The sequence below is a fragment of the Acomys russatus genome, chromosome 18 (genome assembly GCF_903995435.1).
Source record: "Acomys russatus chromosome 18, mAcoRus1.1, whole genome shotgun sequence".
NCBI lineage: Eukaryota > Metazoa > Chordata > Mammalia > Rodentia > Muridae > Acomys > Acomys russatus.
The window spans coordinates 29,240,210-29,264,820 of NC_067154.1; the positions used below are offsets into that span (position 1 = coordinate 29,240,210).

Below are 24,611 nucleotides of genomic sequence, written 5' to 3' on the forward strand. Positions count from 1 at the left end.
CTCTCTCTCTCTCTCTCTCTCTCTCTCTCTCTCTCTCTCTCTCTCTCTCTCTCTCTCTCTCTCTCTGTCTCTCTGTTCACTCTCTCTGTTTGTGTGCCCTATCTTCATTCTATTACCTCCTCAGTTAGGCCAATCACTTGGGCCACTTGGTATAATTTCCCTGTTATAGCTAGAAGACATAGATCTCACAGGAGATTTCTTGGTTTCCTGGATCTTATAATCTTTTTACCCACTCGTCCTCAATGTTCCTGACCTTTGGGTGCAGCAGTTGTACCGTAGATGTGTCAGATGGGGCTGGGCACATCACAGTCAATTGCTTTCTGCGTTTTGATCAGTTGTAGCTTTCTGAAATGGTCTCCTTCTGCTTCAAAAGAAGCTTCTTTAATGGAGTTGGAGGGTGAGAACTACAGTTATCTCTTGGTATAAAGATAATTATTTAGAATGCAGTTATAAATTACATGGTTTAGCAAATTTGCAGTAGTAGGTCCTCCTCTAAGATCCATGGCCTCACTAGTCATGTGAGTTTGGCTAGGCTTACAATACAGGGCATGATTTCTCTCCTATTGAGTAAGCCCTGAGTCCAGTTTAGACAACTGTTGGTTACTACCAAGATATCAGTGCCACTATTGTGTCTTAAGGGATATCATTCCATGTTGGTCATTGTGGTTCATGGATGTCATGCTGGGTAGGACTATTGTTGGCTTTTCTCCTTTAGCAGCTTGCATATCACCTCTAGTATTTTGAAACATTGTCCTCATGGAAAAGGCTTTTGGGTCAGTTCTAGTTCAAATACTCTTGAGTCCTATGTCCAGACTGTGTGATGACTCAGAAATAGGGACCTCCCTTCAACTTCTAGGAGGCTACCAATGGGAATAGCAAAAGTCTATCTTATTTCCAAACTCTTTTGTACTCTCCTGACCAACAATTCAAAAAAGGTTTCACATGTTTGTTATTGGGACTTCTGTTTCACAGTCTATGACTCATAGGGAGAGTATTAATACCTCCAAATCTGTGTGTATACACATACACTTGTATGTGTTATAGATAATTTTGAGTAAATAAAAATGATGCCCTATGGTTTTTTATAGAATCCTTAACATTTTTCTCACACCTCTTCCCTCTTGTATTGTCCTCCCTCTCTAATTAAATATCCTTCCCCATCCCCCTCCCCGATTTTTCCATTCATCTCATTTGAATTCTACTGCTCTCCTTGGTAGAGCTCCCTTCATATCAGGTTCCTTTTTTATTTTCTGATTTCTGCAGTTACTCTATGTTGTTTATTCACAGATGAGGATTTGGAGTTAAGAGCCTCAGATGAGAAAAAACACAATGTTCATCTTTCTGGGTCTAGGTTACCTCACTCAATATATTTTCTAGTTCCATCCACTTACCTGCAAATTTCATTCTTCTTTACAACCAAATAGTATTCCGTTTTATATATATAAGACATTTTCATAGTCTATTCATTAGTTGAAGGCCATGTAGGTTGTTTCCATTTCCTATCTATTGTGAATAGAGAGTGCAAATGAACATTGATGAGCAAGTATCTGCAGAATAGGCTGTTGAAGCTTTTGGACATCTGACAAATAGTGGTATAGTTGGGTTATGATAGAATTATTAGCTTTTTGAGAATTGGCCATCCTGATTTCAGAGTAGCTGCAATGGTCTTCAATTCTACCAAGAGTAAATGAGGGTTCCTCTTTTCACATCCTCACCAACATTTGTTGTTGGTTGTTTTGTTGACCTTATTGATTTGAAATGGTGTGAGATAAAAATGTCAAGGTGTTCTATTTGCATTTAATTTGTTCTAAAGCGCATTTCCTAAGTGCTAGAGATGATGAATACTTTTTGAGATATTTGCCATTTTTTATTTCTTCTCTTGAGAGCTTAAAAATGCATTTTCATATTCTTTGTTTATAATGGACCAATGCTGCTGCAATACTGGTATTTTTAGTGTTTTAATTTCATTTCTACCACCATCAGATGAAGCTCTCTATTTTGTTTAGTGAAGGGATGTAAACTTTCTCATGGTGTCTTCAGAGGTTTATAAATGTAAATACTGATTTTCCTGGTCTTTATGATGTGTTTAACTGTGAGGCTATTTAAGTAGTGTGGATGTGATTTGTTATCCAGTATTAAGTAGTTAGTTACTAGTTTTTGTGTTTAAAAAATAGGAAAGTGGAAAACTGCAGTATTCATCTCAGACTCCCTTGACTGGTAAACTGTCCTCTTGAGTTTACAGAATTCTCATCTTGCCTCTGGGTAGTGGGTAGTGAGCATTTCTCTTGGGCTTCAACTTACTAAAGCTGTGAACATATGTAAAACATTTTAAAATAGATTGTTTTAGACAAGATGTAGGTGTAGAATTGTTGCTTATGTCATTTCTTTTTTCTTTTAAATTTTTATTATAATTTATTCACATTACCTCCTGATTGTTATCCCCTCACTCTTACCTTCCCATTCCCACACTCCCTCCCTCTTCTGCCCTATTCTCTTCCCCTAGACCTCTGACGGGGTCCCTCCTAACCCACTGTCTGGCCACACCCTATTAGGTCTCATTAGGCTAGCCTGCATCCAGTTTCCAGTGGAGTGCCTGCTCCCTCCTCAACCTTGCATACTCCCACTCTTCCCAACCACTTTCAGGGTTCTGCCCAGAGTCCAGCTTCGAGTTCCAGTATCTGTCCTGAATCCCATCTGGGTGGAGTCTCTCAGAGAAGATGTATTTTGGGCTAATATCCACTCACAAGTGAGCATATGCCATGCTGGGTCTGAGTTACCTCACTCAGGATGATAGTTTCCTGTTCCATCCATTTGCCTGCAAATGTCAAGATTTCCTTGTTTTGAATAGCTGAGTAGTATTCCATTGTGTAAATGTACCATAATTTGTTTACCCATTCTTTGGTTGAGGGACATCGATATTGTTTCCATACCCTGGCTATTATGAATAATGCAGCTATGAACAGAATTGAGCAAATGCCTTTGTTGTATGGTAGAACATCTTTTGGGTATATGCCCAGGAGTAGTATATCTGGATCTTGAGGTACCACTATTCCTAATTTTATGAAAAAGTGCCAGAGTGACAATTGATTTCCAAAGTGGATGTACAAGTTTGAACTCCCACCAACAATGGAGGAGTATTCTTCTTTCTCCACACCCTTGTCAGCATGTGCTGTCACTTGAGTTTTTGATTTTAGCAATTTCTACATGTGTAAGGTGGAATCTCAGAGTCATTTTGATTTGCATTTCACTGATGACTATGGACGATGACTATTTCTTTAGGTGTTCCTCTAGAAATCTCTGTTTAGCTCTGTACCCCATTTTTAATTATATAATTTGATTTGGTGGTATTTAATTTATTGAATTCTTTATATATTTTGGATATTAGCCCTTTGTCGGATGTAGGATTTGTGAAGAGCTTTTCCCAATCTGTAGTCTGTCTCTTTGTTCAGTTGACACTATCCTTTGCTTTACAGAAGCTTTTCAGTTTCATGAGGTCCTATTTATTAATTGTTGATATTAGAGCCTGAGCTAGCGGTGTTCTGTTCAGGAAGTTGTCTTATGTGCCAATGAGTTCAAGGCTCTTCCCCATTTTTTTCTTCAGATTTAGTCTTGTTTTAGGTTGAAGTCTTTAATCCACTTGGAGTTACATTTTGTTGAGAGTGATAAATATGAATCTATTTAAAAATTTTTAGAGGTAGGCATCCAGTTAGACCAGCATCTATAGTCAGTTGATTTTTGTCAAAGAAGCCAAAACCATACAATGGAAAATTGTCCATATCATTTAGATTTTCAAATTTTGTGGCATATAGGCTTTTGAAGTAAGACCAAATGATTATTTGGATTTCCTTAGTGTCTGTCATTATGTCTCCCTTTTCATTTCTGATTTTGTTGAGTTGGATCCTCTCCCTTTGCCTTTTAGTTAGTTTGGTTAAGGGTTTGTTTATCTTGTTGATTTTCTCAAAGAACTAGCTCTTGGTTTCATTGATTCCTTGAAGTGTTCTCTTTGTTTCTAAGTTATTGATATCAGCCCTGAGTTTGATTATTTCCAGTCTTCTATTCTTCTGCTTTTTTTCTAGAGCTTTTAGGTGTTTCATTTAAGTTGATTGTGTGTGATGTTTCTAATTTCCTTACGAAGGCACTTAGTGCTATGGATTTTCCTCTTAGCGTTGCTTTCAATGTGTCCCAACGGATTTGATATGTTATGTGTTCATTTTCATTGAATTCTAGGAAGTTTTTAATTTCTTTCGTTATTTCATCCCTGACCCAGGTGTTATTGAGTAGAACATTGTTCAGTTTCCATATGTGTGCAAGCTTCTTGCTATTTCTGTTGTTGTTGAAGTTCAGCTTTGGTCCATGGTGGTCTGATAAGACCCAAAGAATTATTTCAGTTTTCTCATATTTATTGAGGCTTGCTTTGTGAGCAAGTACATGGTCAATTTTGGAGAAGGTTCTTTGAGGTGCTGAGAAGAAGATATATTCTTGTGTTTTGGGGTGAAAAGTTCTGTGGATGTCTGTTACATTCATTTGATTCATGACTTCTGTTATTATCACTATTTCTCTATTTAGTTTCTTCCTTGATGATGTGTCCATTGGTGAGAATGGGGTGCTAAAGTCTCCCACTGTTAATATGTTGGGATGGATGTATGATTTAAGCTTTAAGAATGTTTCCTTAATGAATGCAGATGTCCTTGTATTTGGGGCATAGATGTTCAGGATTGTGATGTCCTCTTTGTGGTTTTTCCTTTGATGAGAACTAGGTGTCCTTCCCCAACTTTTTTGATTAATTTTATTGACAGTCTATTTTATTAGATATGAAATGGCTACTCCAGCTTGCTTCTTGGGTCTGTTTGCTTGGAAACCCTTTTCCAGTCCTTTAATTTCAAGGTAATGTGTATCTTTGTTACTGAGGTGTGTTTTTTGAGTATAGCAGAATGTTGGATCTTGTTTCTGCAGCCATTCTGTTAATCTGTATCTTTTTATTAGAGAGTTGAGGCCATTGATGTTGAGACATATTAGTGACCCATTGTTAGTTCTTTTTATTGTGGAGTTGGTAGTGATAGTGTGTGGCTGTGCTTGTTTTCTTTTGGTTTTGCTGTTGTGAGATTATCTATATCTTGGATTTTCTTGGGTACAGTTGACCTCATTGGGTTGGATTTCTCCTTCTATCATCTTCTGTAAGGCTGGGTCGGTACATAGATATTGTTTGAATTTGGTTTTGTCATGGAATATCTTGTTTTCTCCATCTAAAGTGATTGAAATTTTTGCTAGATGTAGTAGTCTGGATTGGCATCTGTGGTCTTTTAGTGTTTGCATGACACCTGTCCAGGTCCTTTTGGATTTCATTGTCTCAGTTGAGAAGTCAGGTGCGATGCTTATGGGTCTGCCTTTATATGTTACTTGGACTTTTTCTTTTGTTGCTTTTATTAACTTTTCTTTGTTCTGCAGATCTACTGTTTTGATTATTATGTATCAGGAGGAATTTCTTTTCTGGTCTAATCTATTTGGTGTTCTATAGGCCTCTTGTATGTTCAAGAGCATCACTTTCCTTAGGTTGAGGAAATTTCTTCTAGGATTTTCTTGAAAATATTTTTTGGTCCTTAGAACCTGGTATCTTCTATTTCATCTATTCCTATAATTCTGAAGTTACACCTTTTCATGGTATCCTTGATTTATTGGATGTTTTGTATCACAGATTTTTCTGTTTTAATATTTTCTTTGAGAGATATATCAAATTCTTCAATTTTATCTACAGCCCTAGAGATTCTCTTCTCTATTTCTTGAATCTTGTTGTTGATACTTACCTATACAATTTCTGATGTCTTCTCTAAGCTTTCTATTTCCAGGATTTTCTTGTTTTGTTTCCTTTCTTTTCTTTTCTTTTCTTTCTTTCTTTCTTTCTTTCTTTTTTTTTTTTTTTTTTTTTTTTTGAGACAGGGTTTCTCTGTGTAGTCATGGCTGTCCTAGACGCACTTTGTAGACCAGACTGGCCTCAAATTCATAGCAATCTGGCTGCCTCTGCTGGCATTAAAGGTATGTGCCACCACATCTGGCCATTTTGTGTTTTCATAATTAATTCTAATTCTGTTTTCATGACTTGAACAGCTTTAATCATTCCATTTGTCTGTTTGATTGTAGTTTCCTGTTTATGCTTGATGGCTCCTATTCATTTATTTATATTTTGCTGTAATTCTTAAAAGGATCTATTCATTTCCTCTTCATACTTCTCAAATAACTGCATAGACATAGCTATAAGGGCATTTTCCTGAGATTCAGTTGCATTAGAGTATCTGTTGTTGTTTGGAATTTCTGATGGAGACATGCTGTCCTAGTTTTGTTGATTGTGTTTTTAGCCCTTCCTTTAGCCATCTGCTGAGGGGCCTCAGGTATTCTAAGATGGCAGTCAAGGGGGCAAGTCCCTTCAGAAGGGAGCTGCTTGTGTGATGGCTTAGCAGATACTATCCTCCTGGAACTTAGATTCCTCTGAGCTCTGTGACCTAGGATTCAGGGTTCAGCAGGATTCCTCTGGCTGTTCTGTCTCCTCAAAGGGATCAGCAGCAGAGTAGAACAGTAGTATGCAGAGTAACTTTCTGCACCAAAGACCCTGGTGCATAAGGGTGAAGGTTCCATACAGGCATCAGCTAGACTCCTCCCTGTTCCATGAATTGCATAGGTGCTGTATTCAGGAATGGAGCCTTGCTGTCAGTTTGTGGAGAGCAAACTATAGTCTTGGCAGCAGCCTGGCTTTTGTCAATATTCCCTTTGTGCAACAATTCAATTACATGTAACTCAAACCTGGTTCTGGAGGCTTCATTTGGAGACAAGAAATGGCCAGTTAGGACTCTGTCCTTCCATTATTTGGCAACTTCATTTAGATCACCTTTATCTATGTATATATTTTAAGAAGCTTTTACTGTTTTAGGTTTCCATATTACTACCCAGATAGGCCTTATTTTTTGTTGTTTCTTCTTGTATTCCCTTCCTTGACCCGTTCTTTCCTCCTACTCCCCACTTGATCCTCCTGTTCCAGCCACCCTGCCTCCATCCATAACTATATATTCTATTTCCCACTCCTAGGGAGGTCTATCTCTCTCCCCAGTCCCATATTTTATACCTAACACCTGTGGTTCCAGGGATATCTTGGTTAATAGATAATATCCACATATAAGTGAATATATCCCATATTTATCTTTTTTGGATCTGAGATACCACACTCTGGGTGATAATTTTCTATTTCTATCCTTTTACCTTTGAATGTCATGTCTTTCTTTGCTCTCTCTGCTCCCCACTACCCCCTGCCATGCCCCACCCCTACCACACACAGCTGAGTTATGCTCCATTGTGTAAATGTACAACATTTTCTTTATCCATTCTTTGGTTGAAGGATGTATAGTTTGTTTTCAATTTCTGGCTCTTATGTAGAGATTATGAATAGATTTTCAGTTATGAAAATGATTGAGCAAGTGTCTCTATAGTAGGATGAAACAAATATCTTTTGGGTATATGCCCAAGAATGGTATAGCTGGATCATGAGACAGATGGATTCTCATCTTCTTGAGGAACTGCCACACTGATTTCCATATGATTGTATGAGTTTACATTCCCACCAGTAATGTTTGACTGTTCTCCTTACTTCACATCCTTGCTATTATGACCTGTCACTTGTTTTCTTGATCTTGTTTTCATTTTTTATTATAATTAATATACATTACATTTTGATTATTAACCCCTTGCTCATATCTTTCTGTTCCTATTCACCTCCCCTCCTACCCTATTTCCCTCCTCTAGACCTCTGACATGGGGTTCCTCCTTCCCTGCCTGACCATTTGCTATCAGTTCTCATCTGAATAGCCAGCATCCTCTTCCTCTGTGTATTCGCACGGCCTCCCTGCCAAGGGAAAGTGATCAAATCTCAGGCACCAGAGTTTATGTCAGAGGCAGTCCCTGCTGTCCCCCCACCCCCACCACCCCTGCACCATGAAGAATGAGCAGTTCATTGGCTATATTTTTTTTGCATGTATTACATTGTCCTTGGTTGTTGATTCAGTTTGTGTAGGCTCCTAGGGTCCAGTTCCATCAGCCTTGATGGTCTCCATGTAGGGCTCCTGACTTCTTTTGGTCTTTCCATCCTTTTACTCTTCCATACACTCTCAACACTCCTCTCTGAGCCCCATTGCAAGTCCTAGAATCTACCCCATGCCCTGCTGAGTGTAGTCTTTCAGAGGACATCTATGTCAGGCTAATATCCACTTATAAGTCAGTATATATCATGCAAGTCTTTCTGGGTCTGAGTTTCCTCTCTCAGGGTGATAGTTTCTAGCTCTATCCATTTTCCTGCAAATGTAAAGATTTCTTTGTTTTGAAAAGCTGAATAGTATTTCATTGTGCAAATGTACCACAATTTCTTTATCCATTCTTCGGTTGAGGGACATTTAGGTTGTTTCTAGATTATGGTTATCATGAATAGAGCTGCTATAAATATAGTTGAGCAAATGTCCTTGTTGTATGGTGAAACATCTTTCAGATATATGCCGAGGATTGGTATAGCTGGGTCTTGAGGTAGAACTATACCCATTTCTCTGAGAAAGAGACATATTGATTTTAAAGTGGTTGTATAAGTTTGCATTCCCTCCAGCAATAAGTGTTCCTCTTTCTCTACATCAAGACACACTAAATCTGTTAGAAGAAAAAAATGGAGAACAGCATTGAACTAATTGGCATAGGAAACAACTTTCTGAACAGAACACCAATAGCCCAGGCTCTAAGATCAACAATGAATATATGAGACCTCATGAAACTGAAAAGCTTCTGTAAGGCAAAGGACACTGTCAATAGAATAGAATCACAGCCTACAGACTGGGAAAAGATCTTCACCAACCTGCCGTCTGACAGAAGGCTAATATCCCAAATATATAAAGAACTAAAGAAACTAAACACCACCAAATCAATTTATCCAATTAAAAATGGGGTACAGAGCTAAATAGAATTCTCAACAGAAAAATATTGAATGGCCAACAAACACTTAAAGAAATGCTCAATGCCCCTAGTCATCAGGGAAATGCAAATCAAAATGACGCTGAGATTCCATCTTACACCCATCAGAATGGCTAAGTTAAAAAACTCAAATATTTTCTTGATCTTAGCCATTCTGATCAATTTAAGGTGAAATCTCAAAATAGTTTTGATTTGATGGCTAAAGATGTAGAACATTTCTTTAAGTGGTTACTAGCCATTTGAGTTTCCTCTCTTGAGAATTCTGTTAGATCTGTATCCCATTTTAAAAATTGGGTCATGTGTTTTCTTGATATAACGTTTTTTGAATTTTTAAAAGCATATTTTGTATATTATCCCTCTATCAGATATGTATTTTGTAAAATTATTTTTCTATTCTGAAGGCTTCCAGAATTTCTGTGCCCTTTGCTGTACAGAAGCTTCTCAGTTTCTTAAGGTCCCATTTATTAATTGATGATTCTGGTGCCTGTGTTAACAGTGCTCTTTTCATACAATCTTTTCCTGTGATGATGCATTCAAAGATCTTACCCAATTTATCTTCTGTCATGCTCAGTGTATCTGGCTTCATCTTGAGTTCTTTTACCCATTTGGAGTTTGAATTCTGTGTAGGTTGGTAAGTATGGATATAGTTACATTCTTCTATATGCAGACATCCAGTTTGACCAGATTTGACTATTTTTTGAAGATGCTGCCTTTTTTTAAGAGTGTATATTTCTGACTTCTTAATAGAAAGTCAAGTGTCCTTGAGTGTATGAATTTATGTCTGGGTCTTCAATTAGATCTTGCTGATCAACATGTCTGTTTTTGTGCCAATATTGTGCTGCTTCTATTACTATAGATTGTAGTACAGCTTCAGATTGGGGGTGGTAAGATTTCTCTCAATTCTTTTATTTTTCAGGATTGTTTTAGCTACCCTCTTTCCCCGTTTTCTTTTCTCTTTTGTGTGTGTGTGTGTGTGTGTGTGTGTGTGTGTGTGTGTGTGTGTGTGTGTTCCCACATGATGCTGACAATTGTCCTTTCAGTATCTATGAAGAATTGTGTTGGAATTTTGGTGAGGATTGCATCGAGTCTATAAATTGCTTTTCATGGGATGACAGTTTTTGCTATTTTAATCTTATGTATCCATGAGCATGGGAGAGCTTTCCATCTTATATCTTCTTCAATTTCCTTCTTCAATGTCTTAACATGTTGTGGAATGGTTATTAGGCTCTAGAGGGCTCTTCCACCCCAGCTAGCTCCCAACAATTGAGACAGAGACCTTTTAGGCTAATAAAAGCTTTAAGGTGCCATAACTGGGCAGATACCAACCCTCAAAGCTTTTTTTGCTATTTCCCAGCTACACAAGCCAAGTTACTTGCTATAATTGTTTCTGTATAGGGTCCATCTGCTCTATGAGGCCAGCCCTCATGAGCACACACTGCCCCATAGTGACTTCCTTCTCTTTGGCTTCCACTCCTGCTTTATCTTCTACTTCCCTTTCTCCTCTCCTGGCCTTGTGGTCCCTCTCTGACCCCAAGCCTGGGAACCTAAGATCTGCCTACCTCTCTTCTGCTCAGTTACAGGCTCCTAACTAATTTTAATTTACCAATCAACTTTAAATTAGGGAGCAAAGTTTACCCAGCATCACTTGGTGTATGTGAGAATATGCTCCTCTGGATAGCAACTAGATCTTGGAGACCTGAGATGGTGGGTATTGAGAGACACAACCGAGCAGTGTTTGATGACGCTTATTATTTTGTTGTTGTATTGGTGGTGGTAGTGTGTTTCTCTTTTTTTGATTTGCTGTCCTGAAGTTACGTATTCTTTGTGTTTCCTGGGTGTGGTTAACCTTTTTTAGGTTGACATTTTCCTGCTAGTGCCTTCTGTAGGATTTGTATGTAGATATTGTTTCAATTTGATTTTATCATGGAAAGTTTTGCTGGGTATAGTAGTCTAGGCTTGTACTTGTGGTCTCTTAGAGCCTATAGAGCATGTGTCCATGCCTCTGCCTTTTAGAGTCTCCACTGTGAAGTCAGGTGTTATTCTAATAGGAGTGCCTTTATATGTTAGTTGGTTGCTTTTCCCTTGTAGCTTTATTAAAAGCTTTCTTTGTTCTGTATGTTTATTGTTTTGATTTTTGTGTGTCAAACAAACTTTCTTTTCTAGCCCAGTCTAGACACTTAGGAGTGGAGATGGGCCAAGAAGGGGGCTGCGTGGGCCCAAAGGAAGGAAGGAAGTTGGTGTTCTTTATGGTTCTTCTTTCTTATTGCTGTCTCCTTTATGTTAGGGAAATTTTTTTCTATGATTTTGTTGAAATATTTTCTGTGCCCTTGATGTGGGTTTCTTCTCCTATTTTTGTTATTGTTATATTTGGTCTTCCCATAGTGACCCAGATTTTCTGGATGTTTTGTGCCTGGAGTATTTTAGATATAACATGTTCTTTGACTGAGGGTGCCCATTTCTTCTACAGAATCTTCAATGCCTGAGATTCACTCTTTCATCTGTTGTATTCTGTTGGTGAGGCATGCCTCTGAGGCTCCTGTTACAGTTCTTCAATTTTTTATTTCCAGATTTCTTTCAGTTTGGGTTTTCTTTGTTGATTCTATTTCCACTTTCAGATCTTAAAGTGTTTTGTTGGTTTGTTTCCTTCCCCTGTTCATTTGTGTTTTTATAAATTAAAAGATTATTCATTTATTCTGTAAGGACATTTATCACCTTCAAAAGGGGTCTCTTAAGGTCTTTGTCTGGTGCTTCAGCTGTGCAGTTCTCCGGGCCTGCTGTCATAGGGTTGCAGGCTCTAGTAGAGACATATTGTCCAGGCTGGTATTAGTTGTATTTTTATGCTGGAGTCTATGCATCTGGGTTTGGGAGGATTGTAATTCTTGATGCTGATATCTGGTCTTGTCTTTGTTTTGTTCTTTCGTTTCTACTGCCGTGTCTGGTTATTAGGATGGTGCTGTTGTGGCTGTGTATTGCCTAGTAAGAAAATTCCTCTGGGACCCTCATAGGTGTGGGCACTGGGGATTCCAAACAAAATGTGTTTCTATGTAGTGGGAGCTGACACTTAGGAATGGAGGTGAGCTAGAAAGGGGGATGCATGGGTCCACAGGAGGGAAGAAACCAATGTAGTTTACCAGGGCCTGTTTAGTCTCCTGGGAATGGGGACAAAGTGAAGAGAGGTTGAAGCAGATAATCTGTCACATAACTGGGAATGAGACTCGGAGATCAGATTTGGAGGAATGGTAGGAGATCTGAAGATCTGCTGTTATCCTACCTGCTTAGCTAGCAGGAGTGGCCTGTGGGTTCCCAGGGAATGCTTGTTGGAGTTGGGGCTGGGGTAAGGTAATGAGTAACGCAAAGGGAAGGTGGAAGGGAAAGAACTGTGTGGTCCACTGGAGACAGAGGCAAGGGGCAGGAGGGAGGACTCAGCCAGTAGTTGGCAGAGCAAGGGTTGAGCCTGGGGGATTTGATTTAGAGGAATTGAGGAAGAGATGAAGATCTGCTGTTTAATCTACCTGCTTCCTAGCTGAAGTGCTTCTGCACACTTTTGAGAAGGTATGTTGTAATGTTGGGGAGTGGCTCATTTGTATTTAAGGAAAAGTGACCATGGATAAGTTGAAATGCATCCAGAAGATACATAAGATTGAGATTATTCATCTTATAAGTGAGTACAACCAGATACTTTTGATGATCAAAAATAATAACATTTTGACATGTGTAATTGTACAAGAAACCCATCTATTGCACATATCTTTAGAGCCTCTGCTTAGGCAAATGATTCTCTTAATTGCCTCTTTTTCTCACTAGGTGGAGCCTTTTCATGTTTTTGTAAATGCTGATTGAACATTTACATCACAACATGCATGCTACAGAATGCCTTCCCTGGAATTGCTGTTTGGAGTCAATAGTCAGTGTTAGTTTCTCTGGATGTAAGATGTGTTGCATATAAACCCAGGGACCAAGGATATTTTTTTCCCTGCATATACAAAGGAAAAAGAAGAGAAGATAATAGAGGAGGCAATAGAGATGGGGAGACATCTCCATCTTTTGCCTTGATATCTGCTTGCTGACTTCCAGCTATCCATCCTAATTCCTCTTTGTTCCTTTTAAAATGTAACCTTAATTACTATATTTTTTAAAATTTTCTTTATCTTTTTATTTTTTTTATGAATTTCACATTATGTACCCCAGTTTTTACTAATCTCCCCATCTCCCCATACTCACTCTTTGCCCTTGCAATCTCCCCTTCCCCCAAAAAGAAAAAACAAATCTTGTTGTGAAAGCTATAGTGTGTCATGCCGTACACTCTTTTGACACACTTCTTTGCTTGCAAATATTCACTGACTTCATTCATTGCTTGCAATGAGCCACTGACCTGGTTCAAGGCCTCTGGCTTCTGTTACACTATAAATATTTCCTCACTGGGACTCCACTTGGATATCCTGTTGTTGTCGTCATGTGTCATAGAGTTCCTGAAGTTTTGGGTCTGTAGGACTGAACCTTTCATTTGTCATAGTAGTTCATTGAAAGGGTAAATATTGGCATGGGCCAACTCAAAGCCTTGGATTTGGGTCTAGGAAGTATCTGAGGTGGTCAGTTTTCTAGCTCTCCTGCACTCACCAGCAGCACAAGCTTTCCTGCTTTTATGCCCTTGGGCCAGGATCACCTCAATCTCTGCAACCAGGGCCAGCTCGACTATGTTGGCCAGACAAGGTGCAGGGCCTGCTCTCCTTCTCCTGGGCAGAGGCTGAGGGACAGGGATAGTTCTCCTGCTTTTGTGACCTTGGGCCAACTCTTGTGCCTGTCATAGGTAGTGAGGGGGTAAGGGAGAAAGGAGGGCATCTCTCCTTTATCTGAATCACTGCAAGGCAAACAAGTTGTGGGGCCAGCTCTCTCATGCTCATACCCCTGTGACTGGCTCACCTACAACTCAACTCCCTAAACCAGGATCAGCTCTACTGTGCTTCCTGGATGAGGTGTGGGGCCCACTCTCCTGAGTACTGCAGCTGGTCTTCAGGGCCAGCTCTCTCACAATGCCCAGGCAAGAGATGGGGCCAGTCCTACATAGTCCTCAGACATCATCATGGCCCTAGGTGGCAGCCCAGGCTAGGGCTGCTTTTGGTGATAACAGACCCCTGCTTCTACAGGGCCATGGACTCAAACATGAGTGGAAGCACAGGCCAGAATATCATCTTGGCCATATTAGGCTGTTCCTTGCTACCACTGAGTCTCCAGTTCTGCCTCTCTTCATTGTGCACATATCCTTCTTTTTCTCTTTCTCTTCCATCCCTCCACGATTTACTTAGTGGCATCCAAGGTTTCATGGGTCTTTAGGGTCATCTCAGGAGTGATCACTGCTGTATGGTACCAGGGCAGGGCCATCTTGGGAGTGGCACAGGAGTGGTGGTCATCTCAGGCTCATTCCCTACCCAGACTATGTGGTATCATGTTTGACGTTGGTCTGGTCTGCCTGAATGAGCAGACCCCAAAATGTTTGTGACCTTGCCTAAAACCTTGTTGCTGTTTGACCAATAAGAAGCCAACACATCTGGGCAGGGCAAAGGGGATAGGAGTGGCTAAGGTTCCTGGGCTTTGGGGAGAGAGACCAGAAGAGATGAGGAGGAAGAAGGCAGGCTGGAGCAATGGGTAAGGTTCAGGAAGAAGCTCATGGCTGACATGAATGGAGATTTTGCCTAGATGATGATAATTAGCAAGTACTTGGGATTATGGATGGGAGGTAGCTTGATAGAAATTATTAGAAGCAGCTTGTATGGCATTGGGGCAGGGTACAGGGTATCTGCCTCCATATGGGAAGTAGTTTAGGGGATTAATCTTTGCCTTGCTCCAGGTTAACTAAGGGTAATTTAAAATATAACAGGTATTCTGTGTTTCACTGATTGACAGTGGATTAGAAAATACCACCATAATAACAATATGGGCTAATAATCGACTTTATTAGACCCTACTTATAAAATAATCACAACAGTATCAGGTGCTGGTTGCCCGTTTTTTTGTTTTGTTTTTGTTTTTTAACTTGGTGCTCATTACGTACATCAAGATTGTCTCAAACTAAAAATCCTCTTATTCAGCATTGCGAGTGCTGATATTACAGGTATGTACCACCGTACATACCTAGTTGGTCCAGCCCTTAAATGTCAACTACTTTTCTGTTTTGTGGTGCTATGGAACTACCACTTTTCTTACACATTTTCTGATTATGTTGGCATAATTGGAAACAAAGGAACCTAGACAATTTTTACTTCAATGCATTTTTAAATTGGCATACCATTTTTATGTTAAGCTGAAATCATCTTCTTTTTATTCCCAGTACCACACTCTGGGACTGATGAACACAAGGGTACAATTCTTGCATGTGAGGGCCTTAAATTTCTGAAGGTCACTATTGCAGCCCTTTTATCCTTTTGTATCTAAACTTTGTACTTCCTTGTTTCTATATTGATTATGTTGCCAAAACAAGATTATAGTGGAAAATAAAAGCACAACATTATAAAGCATCATGAAATACAACACTGTTAGAAATTTTTATTGAGATACATAAAATACAATAGGAAATTAAACATATCATTTGTATTAATCCATTTTAATATTTTGCCATAGTTTCTCCTCTACCACATGCCTACACATTCATATATGTAATACATTAATGTATATTGCACATAAAGTATATGCAAATACACTAAATATACAAATAAGTTATGGTATAACTCTTCATTGATAAATATACTAGCATAGGATTTCTAAGAAAGCATTGTTGTATCTAATGATAACTGCTTTTATACATTGCAATTAGGCATCCAATTAGGTTTATACTTAAACTCCAGTGATTGCTATGTTTTAAAAAATCTTTAGATTTAGGAATTTTGTTTTATCCCTTGCATATGTGTGTACATATGCACATACACATATGTATTTATACATATATATGTATATATATGTACAATATGTATACACACATATGCATGCTGTATTTTAGAGGCAGGGTCTGACTATGTAGTCTGGCTGGCCTGGAACTCAGAATTCCTCCTGCCTTTGCCTGCCAAGTGCAGAGATTAAAGGTCTGCACCACCATGCCTAGCATCCCTTGCATATTTTAATCAAAAAAGAATTCTCTATTTTGTAAATAGCTTATTTTTAACAAGCCGGGTTCTATTTTTATGTGACATGATGTTCTAGATCTTTGTGTGTCTTCATTCCTAACTTGTTTATTTTCTATATGTATTTTAATGTGTGCTTCAACTGTGATTCAGATTTCAGCCATTGCGTTACTAATATTTTACCCTAGCAAAGTTTCCCCAAGTGTCTTGTGCATTTCAGGTTGTTTGCAAACCTGGCCTCTAACCACCAGATCCAACTGACCTCATGCATATCCGCAGGCTGAAGCATCCCCAAGTTTCCCCCAGACATTGTTAAATGTGCCCAGGGGCTGCTGATCCAGCACATGATGGAGGGCCATAGCCTAGAAACTTCATTAAATTAAAATAACACGGGTAAGGATATTTCCTAAATGATGTGCATGTTTAGGTGGAGTGAGCACACATCAGACCGAGCACTCTATTCTAGCACTTGTTTAAGGCACTCATTCTTTTTTTTTATTTAATTAATTTATTCAGATTACAGCTCAATTGTTATCCCATCACTTGTATCCTCCTGTTCCTCCCTCCCTTCTGCTTTTACCCTATTCCCTTCCCCTAGGTCTAAGACTGAGGGGGACCTCCTCCCCCACTATATGGTCATAGGCTATCAAGTCTCATCTTGGTAGCCTGCTAATTCTTTAAGAAGGCACTCATTCTTCCTTGGATGAATAAAGGCATATTTTCTTTTCTTTTAAACACTGTAACTTTTTTATAGACTATAATGAGAGGATTTTGGATCCCTACAAACTTTTATCCAGTGTTTTTTTTTTTCATATCCTTTGATGAATTGTACACTAATTGTCATTAGGAAACTGATTTTTCTCTTCTTTGTTTTGTATTTATAATCTGGTCCAACTCTTTAAGAATCCTTTACCCCATCTTGCGTTCCAAGGCAGGTTTCCCTTATAGCTTGGGACAGCCTCAAACTCATTATGTAGCCATGAAAGACCTTGAATCAACCATTCTCCTACCTCTATGTCTAGACTGCTGGGATTATGACATGGGGCATCATATCCAGTTCTTATTTTTGTGGTACTCAAAATGCACGTATTGTCAAAACTTCAATGTGTCACTATTTTACTTTTTTGATGCTTTCATTGTAATACGTTTCTCTAGTAGGAATCACACTCGAAGCAGATTTCAAGATAGGATTTCTCTGTGTAGTCTTTGCTGTTCCGGACTTGCTTTGTAGACCAGGCTAGCCTCGGACCCCTTCCCTCTGCTTCCCCAAGTGCTGGGATTGCCCGGTGTGCCACCTCGCCTGGCACTGGATTTAGTAGTTTGTGCTACATTTAACCTTAGTCATAAGTACCTGCAACAGCGAATTCTCTTAGTATCACAGTGAATGTGAGAAAAAGTGTAACTGCTAATTTATTCAGTGATTCTGGTCACTAGGACATCATAATTTCCACAGGTAACAGTTTACACTAATTAAAAGATATAAATGTTCTGTAAGAGGATATTCTGTTTAATAACTAATAAAATTGGCACTGAATCATCTATCTTTAAAAAATATATATTAAAATCATATATATCTATATCTATCTGTGCACATAATAAATACACTTACCGCTCATGCTTGACTTAAAACATTTTATACTACTGCAAATATTGGGGAATAAGGTAAAGAGTCTCCTGATTATGATCATACTAGCACACATATTAAAATATACCTAAGAGCAGTGCGTTCGGAAACACACACATCACATCATTTCCCCTAAAGACCGCATAGTGACTTTATAATTGCAGGTCCAGAGAAGACGAGCTAAATTCAGAAAATGGTGTTTTGGGAGATTTCGTCTAACCTCAGGATACTTAATATCCTTTTTTGTAACTCTCAAGTTGCTTCCAAGTCTCAGGAGCAAGCTGCCAATTTTGCAGTTTCTGTCCCAAGTCTGTCTTTGTGATGGTGGCAGTAGCTGAAGCAAACATTGCGACGGATTGTGGACCGAGTCTCGGTTCTTAAACAGTCCTTAACCCCGCAGAAGCAGTGGGACGCACCTCTTTCTTTCCCTTTTCCTTCCGCCACCGCCACGGAGGCGAAGGACCCAAACTGTGGAACAAACTTTTTGGAAGCACTTGCAGGCACCATCCCGACTCTTCCTCTCCGATTGGCCTGCGTGACTCCCGATGGCCCAATCACGCTCGGAGCATCTCGGCGCAGCTCGGTGGCGTTGCTGCGCATGCTCGCTGGGAGATCCGCCTTGTAACTTGGTCCTCCGCCGTGCGGCAGAGGGCACGGTGTAGGGCGGCGCTAGTCTGGTTGGGTGCCGGTGCCAAGGTCGCGGGGCCGCGCTGGGGCAGGGCTACGCCCAACAGGAGGAGGGTGACAAGAAAAAGCTGTCCCTCTCACTACAGCCTGGTTTCAAAGCCAACTCCCCTAAGTGTAGGGTTAGCCCCGCTCACCCATGTGCCCGCCGGGACTCAGGAGGGGAGCGGGATGCTGTTTTCTGAGTCTCGGCGGTCCGCAAGGCCAAGTGAACGGAGGCGGCCCTGACCAGAACAATTAACTCCAGTGCAGAATGGGCTGGGCTGCACCGCCCCAAACGTGGCCGCGGTGCGCCTCCCGGGCCGCGGGGGTCAGTGTCCCGCCCCGTAAGGCGGCTCCGGGAAGCGCGGCTCCCTAGCGTGCAATTCACAAAGTAACCAAGCAGCACCACCGGGGGGTGGGGTGGGGCGCCACCAGCCTAGCGCGGTCCCCACGGCGGCGCCGGGTCCGATCCCCCGGCCCAGGCCGCATTTGGCGGCTCGCCGCTCCCAAGCCCGGGCCGGCCCCTGCGGCCGCTCGCAAAACGCGGCGAGCGGAACCGGCACGCGGAAGCGCCCGTCGCACTGAGCATGCCCAGTGGCCCAGTCGAACGGAGGAGTTTTTCTTTTTTTCTTCTTTTTCTTTTCTTTCTTCTTTTTTTCTCTCTTTCCTCTTCTTTTTCTTTTTCTGGGTCTCCACTAGGAGGCCTGTCCCCCACCCCCAGTCCAGACCCCCGCCATCCCCGGGCCTGAGCTGCAAACCATGGCCGAGGTGCCCGGCGCCGCGTTGTCCCAGGCGGGTTGGTAAGTGCCGAGTCGCGCCGGCCACCCGGCCGTGGGCTCCGGTAGAGCCCCGGAGAAGGTCGGGAGAGGGGCGCCGGGGACGCGGGGTGGGGGAAGGCGGACACCGGCACCCGCCCGCGTCCTCTCGGGGGCCCTCGGGGCCGGCTCCGCCCCCGGCGCCACGCGGAGCTCGGCGAGTTCCCCCCCTGCTCCCCTCGGGGCGGCGGCCTGCGACCTGGAGCGGAGCGGCGGCCCGGGGGGAGAGAGCGAGCGAGGCCTCCGGGCCCGGGAACGGACGGCGGCCAGGCCCCGGGCAGCGCCGCCGGGGAGGACCTGCGGGGCCGAGCACGGCGCGCCGCCGCCCCGGGAGGGTGTTCGCTGCGGCGGACGCGGAGAGGCGGCGGCGGCGGCGGCCTGCGGGAAGTTGGCGGGAGCACCGAGCCCAGCCCCACGCGGCGGCCGGAGCCGGCCCGCCGCCCCCGTTGCAAACTACCGTGCAGACCGACCGGAGCGCCGCTGCCTTCGCTTGCACGCTCAACTTGCGAAGCAGAGAATGACCGCCCGGGCTGCTCGTGCGGGGGGTGGGGGTGGTGGTGCCCCGTGGAACTTTTCTTGAAAGGATGGCGTTGGTCCGATTTCTAAAGGACGTTTCGTGTCATGAATTTTGGGGATCTGAAAGCAATTAAAAAAAAAACCATTAGAAAGTAAGCAGTTTCTGGAATTGCAGCCATGACAGTTGTAAAACATCCAGTTTAATTCAGCGTCGCTTTTCCCAGCCTGACATAGGTACCTTCTGGGCTGATGGGTAGGAATGAGAGAATGAAACAAATGATTTGTCCTAGCTTTCTGAAACTACACTTTAGGAGAAGCATTAAGGAAACTACTGCAGTGTTAGTGAACAGTAAAGAACAGGCAGAGCACTTTATGACTTGAGGGTTACTTTCCTAGAGAAGTGGGCTCTGACAGATGATGAAGAAAGGCTTTGTAGGTAACAAGAGTTAGGGAAGTGCCTATTGTTTTGGAGATAGGACTCCACATCTCCATGGTTCTTGGAGGAAGATGTCTGAGGATTAAAACCAAGAAGTCCCTAAAGGATTGGAATTTGACTTTAATCATAAAGTTTTGATCAACTGGGCAATATAGTTAACACCTGTGCTGTGAAGATTTTGCTACTGACTTGACAGGCTTTTTTTTTTCTTTTTTTTTTTTTTCTTTTTCCTACCTTCACAAGTTTGAAGATGGAGAGGGAATTATTAAGTAACTTTCTCAGTGACATAGCTAGAAAGTGTTTGAAATAAATGTTGACTTAACAAAGCTGGTCCTGGCCTGTGTGTTTACCACTTAATTTGCTTATTCCTCTCTCTCTCTCTCTCTCTCTCTCTCTCTCTCTCTCTCACTCTCTCTTTCTCTAATAAAGTACAGACCTCTTCATCCCCCATCACTTATACAACAAATTGTAAGTTAAAAATTTCACCTTATTTAGTTTTATTTTGTTCTTTTACTGGAATGCCACCTTTCATTTTCTTGATTTTTTTTTTTTTTTTTTTTTTTTTTTTTTTTTAACAAGACTGTCCAGAATAATCTTAAGTCAATCTTTCATTCCAGTTTATGTAGCCCACCCTGGCCTTGAACTCATGATGGAATTGCAAGTTTGGGTTGCTCCAGACGTTGCTTCTATTTGAATTTACCCCATTCTTCATTGAACTGAGCCCCAGTCTTATAAACTAGTGATACTCCTTTATTTACAAATGCTGTTTTTTGACAAAATACATTGTAGAACACCATATCCTCTAGTAAGGTTTGTTACTTTATTGGCATCTCAGATTATTCTAAATTTGTTGTGTTTGGATTCTTGAAGGGCAGAGAACCATATATATATATATATATTTTTTTTTTTTCTCTTTTTTTCTTTTTCTTTTTTTTTCCCTGTGATACCCAGAAATATACCACATCGTTGGGTCTTACTAAGTCAAAAGAGTTGACCTTGGAATGGCCTTGTCAGTCAGAAGTGCCAGTCTGAGTGATTTTCTGCTTTTTGAGATTGTTACAAATCCCCAGCGATGTTACATCTTAACATTTGCCACTTTGTATTGCAAGTTAGCTTTACTTGGTCGTCCCCCGCCCCCCTCCCGCCAACCAGTTTTGCTTCTGAAGAGCCCAGATTAATAAAGGCAGTGATCATTAAAGTTCTTAGATCTCTAAGGCTGGTAGAAATTTCCTGTAGTTCCTGACCCGTGTTCACCAGTCCAAGTTGGTGCCAAGGAAGGCATGGTCTCTCCCTAATGGTGTGGCTTGTACTAGGCCTTTAATTAGAGACTTCCCAAATTACAATCAGAATTTCAAAGGACAAGAGTGCTTAGAGGAAATGTTTAGACTAGAGAACAGCTTTGAACAACTCAGAGTTGTGACATCCAGATTTCCCCTTGCTCTGGGGTTGTTGTTGACACCAACAAAGCATTTTTTGGACTCAAGTATGTTGTGTGCTAAAGTAGCTGTAGATCTTAAAATGAAACGCTAAAACATCTACACTGTTATTAATCTGATTTATCCACTATGTAAAGTAGTAAGTTAAGGAAGTACTAGTGACTGGCTTATGCTGAGAGTGTGATCTTTGGGGGGGATGCAGTAGATAGATTTATTATTGAAACTTACAGAGTTGTTTTAGAGTATCTTTTAAAGTCACAGATGTTCAGGAATATCTTTGCCAAATTCAGGGCTTTAAAATATAAATTAAGCAGCTTCATGCCCCACCCACCCCACACCTGTGGCTTGTAACAGGGAGGATTAGGTAGGTTTCATGGACTTCAGTTTAAATGTTTTAGGGATTTCTGCAGTAAAGTACTTTGTTTAAATATCTAAAATGGCACCTTGGACCCTTGTAATGCTTACTTCCATGCATAAAATAACTTCATAGAAGGGATTTGGCTATATAATTGTATAAGGAACAATATTGATTGTGTCTCGTTTTTCCTTATTCATCTTAAAGGGAATTGTCTATTTCTACACTCACATTTTGTCTTTGAATCTTTTTTATTTTGTTTATATTTTTGCCTGTGGTATATGCACACATATGTGTATATGAATACCAGAAGAAGAGGCTGGGTATCTTGCCCCAATAATACTCTGCTATATTCCTTTGATAGAGAGTTTCTTACAGAATCTGGTGCCTGCTGCTTAGTTTTTGATAGACTTCCCCAGCAAGCCTCTGTGGTCATCCTGTCTCAAGTGGGGCCATACCTAGCTTTTTACAGGGGTGATGGGGGATCCAAACTCAGTTCTCTTATCTGAGCCATTTTGTACCTCCCTCTCCTTTTCCTTCATTCCTCTCCTCTTCTTCTTTTTAAATATGTCAGGAGAATGTAATCTTTGAATTTATGTTTGTGACACCATATTGTCTATAGACTTAATACTGTGTAATTTATCTCCAGTGTGAGAGTGAGGAAAAAACAAATCATAGAGAGTAATAGTTTGCTCAGTTCTAAGTAGTGGGACCAAGAATAGAGTTCACATATTCAGAAATTCAGTACTTACTTGTAGTGAGTTGTGGTGACCACTTCTCATTTAAATGGCTGGTTAAAAATAACAAGCTAGCTTTGCTGGTGTATGCTTGTAATCCCAGCCTGGGCTTCATATTAGACTGTCTCAGAAAAAAACCCAAGCCAACAAACAAAACCAGGATTATCCCCTACATTTAAAAATGGAATTTTTAGTCAGGTAGCATGGTTTATAGAGTGAGTTCAAGGACAACCAAGGCTACACAGTGAAGTCCTGTCCCGAGGGGATGGGGTGGGGTGGAATTGTGTGCTGTTTTTTGAGGGGGCAAAGAAGCTTAGTCTGAGGGGTGGTTATGTCATAATGAAAGAAATCATTTATCCTGTATCACCTAGACCTAAGTTTTGAAGTCTTAAAGAATTTCTGAAAAAACAAATCACTATATTTTTTGTTTTGTTTTGTATTTTGTTTTCTTCAGCAGTTTAGGGTTGAAGTTCTCTAAGGTAGCATTAGAAATGGTATTTTTTTAGGCTGAGTGTGGTGACTCACTGCTGCAGTCCCTGGATGGAGCTGGAGGATTCCAGGCCAGCCTGGGCTATAAAGAAATAGCTTGTCTGAATCAAAACAAAACAAAGAAAACAAATTATGTTTTCATTTTATTAAAAATAGGCATTTTTGAAACCCAGAACATTGATGATTTAACCGCAGAGTATTCCCTGTGGTGTTTGTTTTTGTTTTGATAAAATGGAGGGGTGCAGCATGATGTCAAACCCTTACCCCCCTAGATTCTCACCTTTCCTTTGGCTTATCTCACTTTGCCTACTGCCACCACACTGGTCTCTTCTGTCCCATGTACATTTGTAACTCCATTTGTGCCACCTTTCAACAACTAAGAAACTGCAGCTTATCTATTGTAGTCAGCTGTGGGGCTGGAGGAGAGCAATGGTAGGCAAAATAGTGCTGAAAATGGACACAGTGCAGAGCAGCTTACAAAGGGAGCCTTTACCCTTCCCGTACATCTTGCCTTGAGGTAAAGAAGTGGAGCAACTTTCAGACATAATGCTGGGATTAAACATTCCCCACTCTTCCTTTTATGTCCCACCACCCAGAAGCTTCTTAATAGCCTTATTAATTATCACAATAAAGAGTGTGGTTGTCATTCTTCAGCCCACCCTCTGTGCTTTGTTTGGTTGGTCTAAGTTTTCTCACACTATTCCCCAGGAGACTGCTGGTGAATGAGCGTGTTTTATAGCACAGGTAGAACCTTTGGTAGTAGCACCAGTATGACTATATTAGTGCTAGTAGTTGCACAGTAAGTTTATAGAAAGGATATTAGGAATTTTTATTCATCCATGTTATTCTGTAGCAACTGTTACACAGGTATACTTGTACACAGTATTGTACCTCCTCCTCCTTCCCTCGTCTTCCTTTTTTCTTGACACATGGCCTCACTGTGCAATCTAAGCTCGTCTTGAACTGGGGATTGGCTTCAGCTGTCCTAGTTTTGGTATGATAGCCAGTTACAGATGCACATCACTGTATGAAGCTTTTTATAATTAGTGGTGAAGTTACACACTAAGTGCATACTAATTTTTCTTTGTGAAATTGTGAAATGCACCCCCCCCCCACCCCCTCAACAGAGTCTCTAGCTATGGCTATCCTAAAACTCACTATGTAGATCAGCAGGCTAGACTTGAACGTCCAGAGCTCCACCTGTGCCAGCCTCTTCATCCCTGAGCTTAAAGGTGTGCCACCATACCTGGCTCATGAAGTGTATTTTCATTACCAATTTGATAAAAATATTCTTCTTGCACTTTTTTGGGAAGGATCACAATCATAACATCTTTTAGATGCTGAAGAACATTAGAAGAAACCAGCCACTTTGTGTGTGTGTGTTTGTGGCGAGGAGGCGGGGGGGGGGGGTGGGGGGTGGGGGGGTTGGGGGTG

General features: G+C 41.1%; 1 protein-coding gene across 2 annotated transcripts in view; it reads left to right on the forward strand.

Annotated features, from left to right (window-relative positions):
• Positions 1-18,891: 18,891 nt before the first annotated feature.
• The window catches only part of Tdrd3 (tudor domain containing 3), a 140,632-nt gene continuing 134,912 nt past the window's right edge, over positions 18,892-24,611 (forward strand). The window contains exon 1 of one of the 2 annotated variants that reach the window (XM_051160892.1): positions 18,892-19,193. In XM_051160892.1, coding sequence (XP_051016849.1) covers positions 19,153-19,193 — 41 coding nt within the window. In that variant the 5' untranslated portion in view covers positions 18,892-19,152. The remainder of the gene's footprint in view (positions 19,194-24,611) is intronic. The other variant, XM_051160891.1, reaches the window with a different exon arrangement.